The 12,162-nt window shown below is 30.4% G+C and overlaps 1 protein-coding gene and 1 long non-coding RNA gene across 2 annotated transcripts; one reads left to right on the top strand and one right to left on the bottom strand.

The window, feature by feature from the left end:
- Nucleotides 1-670: 670 nt before the first annotated feature.
- LOC116405031 lies at nt 671-1,393 on the bottom strand. Its single transcript, XR_004218088.1, has 3 exons — nt 1,379-1,393; nt 1,040-1,225; nt 671-936 (listed from the first exon to the last, which is right to left on the bottom strand). It is a non-coding gene; the product is annotated as an uncharacterized LOC116405031 (long non-coding RNA).
- Nucleotides 1,394-2,931: 1,538 nt separating this feature from the next.
- LOC101208199 lies at nt 2,932-3,876 on the top strand. Its single transcript, XM_004136060.1, has one exon. It carries the CDS (start codon nt 2,932-2,934, stop codon nt 3,874-3,876), a length of 945 nt encoding a protein of 314 aa, XP_004136108.1.
- Nucleotides 3,877-12,162: the final 8,286 nt, after the last annotated feature.

Genomic DNA, 12,162 nt, shown 5'->3' with positions numbered 1-12,162 from the left:
CAACTTGATAAGATTTGAGAAAAAAACTAGGAGAAGTACATGAGAGATTTAAGGATATGAAAATATTGTTAAAAATTTAAAAGAATTAAAATTATACTTATTCTAACAAGGTAAACTTTTCTATTCTATAGCTCTGATCATAAGAACTACAAAAGTATTCATGAATCCTATGTTGAGTGATCTCTAGAAATTTTTTAAGTTGACTTACTTCATGTAAATTTTGTTAGGATGCATGTGAATTGAATCCAAACCACCCCAAACAATCTCAACCAAATTAAATTAATAAAGAAAAGAAGTTTTGTAAGCAAAAATTGAGGGTTGAGGTATGTAGGAGCAAATAAAGTATTTACACATCTAGTCCTCGCAACAACTTTCTTCACAAGAATTACACATCTCGATCTCCTCCTCCTTCACAAACAACTTAAGAATCACTTAAATATCAATCTGAACAAGCCAGCCAAGAATCCGTTTCTTTCTAATCTTCTTCATCCTCTAAATTCTCACTTTCGCTCCAAAAATTGGAATCGCAATCACTGAACATTTCAGTTCCGAAAACAGAGCAGATTTTGAAGGATGCTGCTCTGTTTTTTTATTTTGGATTATTCTCTGTGATTGTTTCGATCAGAGTTTGGAACCAATCTAAGGCGCCTTTATCTTTGTATTGTTTTGGGAATATTTACTCTTTGTCTGTGGTTGAACTCTTTTCCTTTTTTCTAGGCCCCCCAAGAATACGAGAAATTTGCAAACCTCTGCTGAATGCTTGATTGAACAACATTCGTGTTTGGAACTCTGAAACAAATGGAAACCAAGCCAGAAATGCTATAAGTGTGAACAGAAGCAACCCCATCACGATTTCGTAACTTCGAGCCAAGGCACGAACAGATCCCCATAATCGAGTTTGATGAATTAAGGGCTTACAAGCTTAAGGAATCTGTACTGAATCATGAAGACGAAGACAATCGATAAATGAGTGAGTACAAAGGAATGCAAAGCTAATGTCAAAAGTGTATTTAGTATGGAGATGTTGAAGTAAACTAACCAAGAGCAGGCCCCATCCTGTCGGTAGGAACGCGAGGATGCAAAGTATGATGTCCCTGATTGTCATATGAGGGATTGCAACTAAAGTAATGAAGCCAGCCACACAAATGATGAAAATAAAACCCTCAGCCAGCCTAAATAACAACTGAAAGCTTGCACTGAATTTGCGTCGTCCAACGGATACCGCCTACAAAGTTTAAATGGTATTAGGATAATCGCATCAGTGACTGGAAGGTAGTGGTTTCATATTATTCATTTCGAATAATCAGTTTCTAAACACAAAGTTTATGGTTTGTTGACTCAAACAAGGGAGGAGGATCCGCAGCAACATTTTTCTCACCTTCATCAGGAGCAATATTGAAATGATCACAACCCAAGAAAGGCCATAAACCTGAAATAAGGGATAATTAAGTACAATAGCCATGCTTACATTTTTCTCCGTCCATCTTTTTGATGTCATATTGATCACTTTCTCCGTCTGATTTCTCTTCTTTCCAATCTCTCTCTCTCTCCTATATTTCTTATTCTTGTCATCTCCTTTCAGCTACATCAGTGTATGTATATGAAATTTTGACTCCATCTAATGAAGATTTTAGTCATCTTCCTTCAACTAATTTAACTAATTTAATTGTTTATGAAATTGAAGCTCTTTAGGACATTTATAAAAAATATATAACATTGAGTTCAAGTTCTAATAATGCACCCTTATTTAGGCTATAGTGATTGAAACCCCTTAAACTAGATCAATGAATGGACCTAATTGCAACGACCATAAAACTATAAGAGGTTATTCAATCAAATTAAAGTTTAGTGGTGTGATTGTAACTAACACATAGAGTAGTTTTTGCAATTTTTACTTTTTTTTTTCTTATATCATCCATTTGGTAATTTTCAAATCTAAAAGTTATTTTCTATGTTTAGTGATTATTACAACGTTACAATTTTAATTTGTTTAAAAGATTTGAACTCTCCACGTTCATTTATCAATACTAATTCTCTACACACAAAAAGAAAAATTTGAATGTAAAGTTTGTAAAATGATAACAAGTTTGAGTGTAAATAAGATTGGAGGGACTTAATATACAGTTAAAACTAGTTGAAGCTCAATAATTTTGGGTTTAAAATAAGTAAAAGTGGAAGAAAGGTGAAAGATACAAATTTGGATAATAGAACAAAGACAAAACAGAAACAATATCTATCAAAAGAAATTGTGGACTAAAATGTATTTTCTTTTACTAATAAAACAAGATGACGTGTTGGATAAAAATGAACCTTTTTAAAAAAAATAAAAATTGAGGAGGAAGAAAACGATTGGTGTGAGGGTAGTTGGATAATTTCCATAATAATTTAATACGTTAAAATATTATTTTATTTTCATTTGTAGTTTTCATGAAAACTTAATTTCAAATTATATTAATCAATTAATCGATTAAAAAAAGGTTTTCTTTTTCTTAATATAAAAATGATTCAGCGCTTAATTAATCAAATGAACAGAGGGTTTCGGTTCCGCCAACGATATCTCCGCTAAAGACGAAGCTGAAGAATTTTATGTGTTTATAATCTTCTCTCTCTCTTCTTTACTCCAAACCCTAATTTCAGATTCATAATCCCACAAATTATGAAACTACAACACAATACAGATTCACGAAGTAATTCCTTTTTTTGACTTCTCCCTTTCAATTGTGTTGCCTACTACTGACAAACTTCTCTTCTTTCCATTTCTAGGGTTTCAACAATCGGTTGGATTGTTTGTTCTTGTTCATACTTGAATCTCCCATGCCCTAATTTTCTGTTTTTGTTCTACCGGTTTCTTTCTTGCTTTTTTTTTTTTTATGTGTTTTTCTGTAATTGGGGTTTCCGAATTTTGAATTTTGTTTCGATTTGATGAATGATATGGATCATACTCAGATCTTAATGAATCATAACTTCGTTGTTTGGACTCAGCCTCCCAATTTGCCTCCGGTTCTACCGTTGGAGAATCGAGGTAAGTTTCTTCAAGCCTCTCAAAGGTCGCTCTCCACACCTTCTACTTCTATTCATGGCCGATGTTTTAGAAAAGGGAAAAGGCCTGATATGAGGCGAAAAGACTTAACTGCAATATCCTATAAAACCTCGAATTGGAACGAACTACAGTACCAAAATCGCTTGAAATCGAGGCGTTTCTATCCTAAGAAGAAGTCCAATTACCGTTTTCCTCCATTCGCGCCTCGGAATACCACTTCCTTCTTAATTCGAGCCAAACGATCCGGTGGTATTGCGTCGTTGGTTTCGCCTTATCCTGTCACTCCTGCGGTGTTGCCGACTCCCATATTTTCGCCTCTTAGAGAAGTTCTTGTTGATATGGCTAAGGAGGAGTGGGGTCTTGATGGGTATGGCTCGATGAAGGGTCTGATTAGGCTTCGGTCAGCTAAAGACTATGAGGACGAAGATGAAGAAGAAGAAGAAGATGAAGTTGGGGAATCTGGTGATAGCGATGTGGAAGGACATTTGGAGGTGGAGAGACGGCTGGATCATGATTTAAGTAGGTTTGAAATGATTTGCCCAACTTCTGTGGGTGAAGAACAGAGTACTCTTTTGGAGAATAGAGTGGATGATCGAGATTGTCACATATCCCAGCTTGAGGAAGAGAATTTAACTTTGAAGGAAAGGGTATTTTTCATGGAAAGAGAGTTAGAAGATCTAAGAAGAAGGGTTCAGTGCTTGGAAACTGAGGGTTGGCGCTTCCATCTCATGGACAATAACAAAGAGGAAACTGCAGCATCTGAGAATGCCTTTGATAATGGTGGCAACGACCTTGCATGCTCAGAGAAGAGCATTAATGACATTGGGAATGAATGAGATTACAAATTCTCATTTACCAAAGGTCAACTGAGGTGAATTTGTGCAAAATATTTGCATTAGGATTAATTTTAGAGATTTGACTTTTCAGTTTATGTAGTTTAGTAACTTTTCTTTAATCCTTTTCCTTTATGGGTCTGACTTAAATAAGAATAGATACATCTTATTAGTGTACAGAACTAACCCTTGTGTAAGAAGTTTGTTCTTCTATCTGTTCTTTTTGTTCATATTTATTATTAATCCTTTGGTCTTTATATGCATTCATTTCACTTGTTTTTATATATTATTAGAGAGGGCTGTGTTTGGTTCAGATCTTTGTGTTTTTCTAATGGAACACATTTCATAAAAGTGCTAGACGTCAGGACCCATTGTTATGAGGAACATTGTGACGATGGCAGCGGCCTAAAAATGGAAAGGTAAGTAAAAGAAAGAAGTATTTGTGGGTGAGTATCACACCTGCCTAGCCCGAAAAGAGTATGGGTTTGGTAACGTTAATAATTCACATCTTCAGGCATTGCATCACCCCCTTTGACTCCTGGAGCCTGCTGCTGCACTTAACCGATATTCTTCACAGAGCTGAATTCTGTTTCTCAAGGTAAGGTCAAATTTTGACGAGCACAGGTTGTTTTTCCCACCTAATTTTCTAGATTATAGTTTTGACTATCCCTTTTTTTTTATCAGAGTGAAATGCACACTTTTCTTTATAAATTTTGAAAGAATTATTCACTACTTAGCTGTATCATTTATACCAAGAAAAATGATTAAAAAGATTTTTAAAAATTGGAATAAGAAGAATCCGCTATGTAATAAATTATAGTTGAACTTGTAGATGTTATTTGGATGTGTATTTATATATATATATATATATATTAATTTAATTTTAATAAATCTAATGTTGGAAAAGTCTTTGGTTGCATTAAAATTATTATTTGTATTAAAAAAATAATGATTTTATGGAGTAAGTTCTTTATGTATAGAGGATGGAAGTTGAATAGGAAATGAAGCCGAAAATGGCATGGTTGTATTTGGAAGTTGATTGGAAATTGAATATATATTAGGAATGCAGTATGAGAAGTAATGCTATTTTTGAATATATGATGTTGAAAAGACTTGAACATATCTACGATGGTATATAAGAAGAGTATTTAAGGGTGAGAAGAAAAAATAAAGGGGGCCGGGCCCAATAGGGGAGAGGTGGGCCGATGTTTTCGGGGGAGGAAGAAAAGCCCAACCCAATGAGAGATTTAGAAGTAGATGGGTCTCGCACGTGCAATGGAAAAGTGGAGATTTGCGAAACATTTGAAAAAATAAAATAAAATGAAAGGCAAAGAAAAAGGGGAAATGTTTTATGATCTGAAGAGGAAGGAAGTGGTCATTGCACGTTTCTTTGTCGGTTTAAGGACTTCTCTTTGACCGGGCCCCACCAAATAATCGTATCAAATTATATTATTATTTATTCAAATTTTATTTACATTCATCCTTCTTACTTTGCTTCCTTTTGATTGTGTAATTTCAGTTTTAGTTTATTAGCTCCCATGACTTGAATGGTTTTAGCTTTTGAAAAATATGTCTATAAACACTCCTTATAATTTCAATTTCTTTCTATATTTATCTTAGAAATGAAGTAAAAATGTTATTTTATGACTAAATGCTCATTCTCCGATAATAAACATTTTGAAAGAGTAAATAAAAGTAAGTGCAAAAAAGAAGCCCTTAAAACCTGCGCTTGTGATGTGATTGGTCACATCTACTGATGGGCTAACAGCCTCCAATATATATGAAATTAAAATCACAATTAATCTTTATAAATGGACCTAAAATTCAGTTCTCAATTGGTAAATTTTCAAATGATTTATTATTAGAAGATTATAAATAATTGAAAGTGATATAAGAATAGTATCATTGACAATGTGGAGGATATGGTATAAATATTGTAAATTGTGCTTCATAGTGTAACTACGTATTTGAATGTTGAGAAGAATTTTGTAAGTACCCATTTGTTTTGTTTTGAAATTGGTAGAGAGTTAGAATGAGTGGGGGAGAAGAGTTGGGACGTGGGAAGATGTAGTAATGTTGTTATATTTAGAGATAGATTTGAAAAGGGAAGGTGGGACCGAGAAGATCCAAATGATTTGGGAGAGGATGGAGTTTGAATGATAATTGATTGGACCAATGAAATGCAATTATGAAAATTGACTTTCTGTCATTCCCACGCCTTTCCCTTTTCTTTTTCTATTTTTCATTTTACTTTCTACTTCTCTACTTCTCTACTTCTCTACTTCTCTACTTCCCCCCCTTACATATATTTACTTTTCTTTCCTTCTTTTTCTAATATGTGAGATTGTTGGAACAATAATTGTACTACTTATAAAGTTTGGTGGCACTTACAAAATCACCAAAACTCTCATACCCTCAATAACTTCACACACCATAATTTTCATATTTTTAGGTTCCACGGTCACCAACTTTTTGGACCAAACCACTCCTTCACTTAAAAACCTCTTCAAATGTTAATGAGTTGTTCTCTAGACCATAGTGAATTAAATAATCCAAACTCATGTTTGGATTTGGAGTTTTGTGCTACGTGTTCGATACAAAACCTATTTCATTCCTCCTTAGTTTTCAATTCGATCATCTTTTCTACTACTTTCTATTTTTGTTTTGCTCTCAAATTTTCATGTATTTTAATCTTGTTTCTTGAGATTTTGAAGAGAGGACACAATGTCAAAGGCATAATTTAATCGTAATAAAATATTACTTAATATAATATAAAAATCGAGAATGTTAATATGGTGTGTGTCCTCTAGTCCCTTGATAAATTTTTTCCTTATTGTAATTTGATTGTATTCCAATTCTTCAAACAGTCTAAAAGTATTTACTTTTAGTTTGTTTTTAGAAGATCTGTCGATAAGATTGGAAGTTTGTAAAACTAGTAAAAAAATTTATATAAATATAAATTTATATTTTAACATTACGTGGGGTGAGAAGTTTGAATCTCTCAATAAGTTGTATCTCAATTTAATTATGCTCTATTTTATTCGTCCTATACAATTTTAAACAATGAACTTTTAAATTTTAATTTGTGTTTATTTAGTTTCTACATATAAGATGATTTCTTAGGTATGTCTGTCTCATAACAATATGGTAATGTATATTTAAGCTTAAATTTTTTATCAGTTCTTTGGGTTCTCAACACAAACATTTTTTTCCTAATCATATTAAAACTTTACCAATGTTCCAATGTAACGAGATTATATATAGTTAACCATGTTACGCTTAAACATACTTTGAATTTTGCACAATATATTTAAGCAATACTATTAGCATCACATGCATTTCCTTGGATTTATTAAGTTAATTAAAATGGCCAATTAATCAAATATAACTTAAAAAATTTAACACTCATTCTAAAACTTCTTCTTAGCTTCAACGATACCATAAATACAAAACTGAAAGCTCAATAAGATCTAGAGAGTAACATACAAAATAGGTATATCATAAAAGCCTTGAGAAAACACATAATTTAATATTTACCCATTTTAATTTAAATAAGATAAAAATGGAAATATGTATTTATATCTAAAAACAATAAAATTAAATGTGGCCAATTATATAAGTGAAGAAGAAGAAGAAAACCCATCCAATAATTATACATATATTATTTGAGCATATGCAATAAATTAATAATGCACGGTAATAAATAAAACAATTGTAACGAATTATAACTAATACATGCTAAAATTATTTCATGACATCCCAAAATAACAATTCAATTATTAATTGAGATATAATTTATGTTCCTATATTAGCTAGCTAGCTATATAGCTACAACATTAACCTATTCCATCATTTTTTCAAAAAATAAACGTGACTAACTTAAAGAGGTGACAAATTTTGAATTATTATTCAATCCAATATACTCCACTAATTAAAATATGGATCAGATTCTGTTATAGGGTTGAAAGTTTCAATACTCATTTCCTTATTTTTGTTTTGTTGTAAAAAAGAAAAAAAGGTAATAAACAATATTGGTATGATACGATCTTAGTCGTTGAGCTTTTACGTGAGTGTAATAAATATGTAGTATAGTTCTTAACTTATCAATATGTCTAGAGGTTAAGTCTCTAATTTGAATTCTTACATGTGTTGACAACAACTCAATAATTTGGTAAGCAAAAACTCAAAAGTTATGAGTTGGATTGACATTATACACGTTCAGTATTAGAAACACCAATGATATCAATACTAACACATGTAATTGTGCTTTTGTGTTAAAGAACTTGCCTATAAAATAGTCTCGTTTAACTACGTCAATAACATTGTTCCTTTGTGTTAAAGAATTTTAACATGAGTAATTTGTATAAATTTTCTAAATAACACCTATGCAAAGGTTGGATTTGGATTTTATTAGTTTGTCCATCAAATTAATTAAAACGTTCAAACCAATATATTTTTGTTTTCTTCAAATGCAAACCAAAATGTCTATTTTTATTTTTACTAAAACCCAAAAATAAACGAGTTGAGATTAATTTAGATTGGTCTAACTTTTCAGTTTTTGGTTGACTCTCCTAAAAGAAAAGTAAGCCAAAGGTCCATTAAACAGTCGTTGTAAAGTCCAACATATGTAAGATCTTGCACAGACATATAATATAACGAAAATGTTAATTAATATGGCATTATGGAAGTGTAACTCATGAGCTATATTGGTATATACAAGAACCATATAATAAAATCTCTCCAACCTAAAAGTTAAAACTCTAGTGGATAACACTTATTGTGTTTTTGTTTTTCTGATTTTTAAATTAGATTAAAAACAGAGAGCTTAGTAAAAATATTGCTTTTTGTTTTTTTAATAAATAAAATGAAATAATTTAAAAAAGAAAAAGAAAAGTAATATTAGGAAAGTGGCCGTGAGATATTAGGGAAAAATAAAATTTGATTGATTTAAAGAAAGTGTGGGAATAATAGAGAAAATGGGGAACCTATAAATTAGAAGGGGAAGGGGAAGGGGACCGTACTAATGATTGCTATTGTCTGCGACTAGTCACCTTCACCCTTCACCCTTCACCCTTCATTATTTTATTATTATTATTTCTATTATTATTATTATTATTATTATATAATTCTTTTTTTAAAAATTTAAAATATATATATGTATATATATATATATAATTATTTATTATTACTGTTATTGTTATTTTGTGGGGTATTTAAACTTTTTCGCTTTCTTCCAAGGCTTCCCTGATTGCCTCGATCCATGGGGATGGGTTGAGGACCCAAAAACTCAAAATCTACTTTTTCTCTTCTCTTTTCTGGGTCCCACCTTTCTCTTCCCCTTCTCATTGGCCCACGTCATCTCCCCCTTCCCTTTGCCTTTCCTTTTCCCAACACTCCCCCTTCCCCCCCTCTTCTTCTTTTTTTTACCATTTCTTCATTTCTCTATTCTATCGTTCCACCATTTTTACATTCACTCCTTCTTTCATTCCTCTACTTTCTCACCATTTTCTATCTACTACGTTTTTTATATCTACAAAAAGTTTCATTAAAAGTTTTTTACCTTTCTTTTCTTTTCTACTCTCTCTCTAATACACATCAAATTTCTTTATACAAATCTCTACTACTTTCTTAAATATAAAAATATCAAATTTTATATTACATTCAAAACTTTGTTTTCATTCCAGAACTAACTTTACTAGTTCTTTAAAAAACAGTCTAACATCCTAAACATTTCATTAACTTAAAGCCTAAGATTCATTATGGTAAGTACTATATCCGTACTATGTTGTTCCATTTTGAAAGTTACATTTTTTTTGTCAAACATAGATGAGGTTCTTTGCTAAAATTTGTGCAATCACGTAAATCATAAAATTTGAAAGTACAATATTAGAATGCATCGAGTCCTAAAGTAGAGGACATCAAAATGATTTCTATAATACATTTAAAAATAGTATGTGACACGAAGTCAAGTAATTGAAGAAGGTATTTTGTCAAATCCATTTTAAAATGATTATGTAGTTCTCTTGCTACTCTAAACTAATTTAAAATGCTAATTTAACTGTGATTACTCGTATAATTGAATAACTAAATTTATAGTATGATTATCGTAATCGAATAACTAAACTTATATAAACTAAATTGTTATAATTATCGAACATTCCATGCTACATTCTTATACATCATAATTTAATATAAAAATTGAATTTTCTAATGCTTGAATTTTGAATTATTCACAATAATAGATTTTATAAATTACAATTTGTTATACTATTGTTTTTAATATATAAAAAAATCACAATAATTAAAATTTAAAGAAAACAATATTCGTTATCTTACATAAATAAAAAAAATTAGCATAAACGATCAATTGAAAAAAACAAAACCCACAAATTTAAATCAAAATGTAATTTAACAAGAATATGACGATGATGATGTTTCTATCAAACATTTATGATGAGATAATGAGTGTGTATGTAATCAAAAGTTATTTGGAAAAAAAGAAAATGAGAATAGAGTGGAGAAAAAATTATTGGAAGGGATGTATATGGAGGAAGAGTAGAAAAGAGGGTAGAATTATAGAAGTAGGTAAAGGGCATGGCTTTAAAGAATATTATGATATCAATAAAAAGTAGGGATAGGGACATTAACGTTATTATTATTATTCTAAAGTCAAAAGATACAACGCATGCTCTGACATCAGATACTCCCCATGCACTACCAAATGTAAACAAATTTGTAATTCTAAATATAATCTCATCTTTCTCATTCTCTCTCTTTTTTTCAACTAAAACAAACCCTAATTTCCTCTTCATCTGCCTAACCCATCTAAATCATATTTACACTTTTTTTTTAATATGCAAAAAATAGTTAGTGCATCCGAGATTATATTTGTCTTATAGAAAATTTTCAGTCTTCTTTCTCCATTTATATATATCGTGTGTGTTGTATTATCAATTTTTCTAAAAAAATATAGTAAGATCTACTTACAATTACAACCTTTTGGCCTAAACTTAGATGAATGTTGTAGTATATGAAGCTGTAAATTTGACCATGTAGGAAGTACTACAGTTTTTACACTTTAGTAAGTTTTTTTTTTATAAATGCAGTCACTATATTTTATCAAACTATGGTATAAAACCGACATTGTTAGTGCTAATCTTTAAAACCAGTGAACTCTACACTTTTCTTTTTAATGAATTTTGAAAATTTGAAAATTTATATAATTTTAAGGATGTGTGACAAAATATAATATTTTGACATCTATAACAAAAGAGTACGATTGAAATCTAGGTATGTGATTGGAGATATGATATTTGAAATTAAAAAAAAAAAATCCTATTTTTTTCATGTGTTAAAAACTCTTCTTAAGTATTATTTAATACCGTTGTCACCATCAATTTGTTTCCCATATGTGTAATGATTGTCATACTTAAATAATAATAATACTCACATTTTAAAATCTCAAATTAGTTAAAAATAAACATGTCATTACATAAATCACTATGTATTTTCAAAATTGTCTTCATCAACCTTCTCTCTTTCTTACTTTCTTAATCTTTAATACATACTTTTCCTTTTATACATAAACTTGATTAAAAGGTTCATTCAACTTCTTTACTAAACATAATTTTGACCATCATGGTTTACTATCATCCATCACCCATAAAAACAAATAAATGTTGTTACATTTATAGATATTTTTAACTATAAATCTTAATTAATTACATGCAAGAATTAACTTTAAAATAAGTCAAGTAATTAGGATATATAAATCAAGTACCGTATGATTAAATGTTGTGTCAAAAGTTTGTATTTTTCATTTGAGTTGAACCACACAATAAATGAAATTTGAAGGCCTTGAATTTATTTTCAACCACTAGACGTTTTTAGGTGGAAGGGAAGAATTAGAAAAATGATATTCAAATTCTAAAATTTGATTTTTAAGAATGTAATTATTATATATGATCGACTTTTCATATCATCTCTGCTGGGTCTTCTGCCCATATCCCGGGGGTCATTTTGATTTTTGTTAATGGCCATTAAAAATAGTCAACCTTTCTCTCCCAAAGTCTCATTTTACCTTGCATGGATGCCACGTGTCATTGCTTAAATAAGCCTTTAACACATTGCTATTCATTTTTCTTGAAACAAAATATTCTCACCTACTTGTTTGACTTGGTCAAATCAAAAGATTTCTATACTAACCTTTATATCAAGTAAATTATTCAATGTGTTCAATAATTAATAATAGAGCTTAATGTATGAATTATCACGAGACAGACTAGAAAT

The sequence above is a fragment of the Cucumis sativus genome, chromosome 7 (assembly GCF_000004075.3).
Source record: "Cucumis sativus cultivar 9930 chromosome 7, Cucumber_9930_V3, whole genome shotgun sequence".
NCBI classification, from domain to species: domain Eukaryota; kingdom Viridiplantae; phylum Streptophyta; class Magnoliopsida; order Cucurbitales; family Cucurbitaceae; genus Cucumis; species Cucumis sativus.
Note: the sequence above shows the minus strand (reverse complement) of the source record. Positions and strands in the feature narration are given on the sequence as shown.

Excerpts from the sequence above, each read along its gene's own strand:
- LOC101208199 (XM_004136060.1), top strand. The coding sequence starts at position 2,932 with ATGGATCATACTCAGATCTTAATGAATCATAACTTCGTTGTTTGGACT.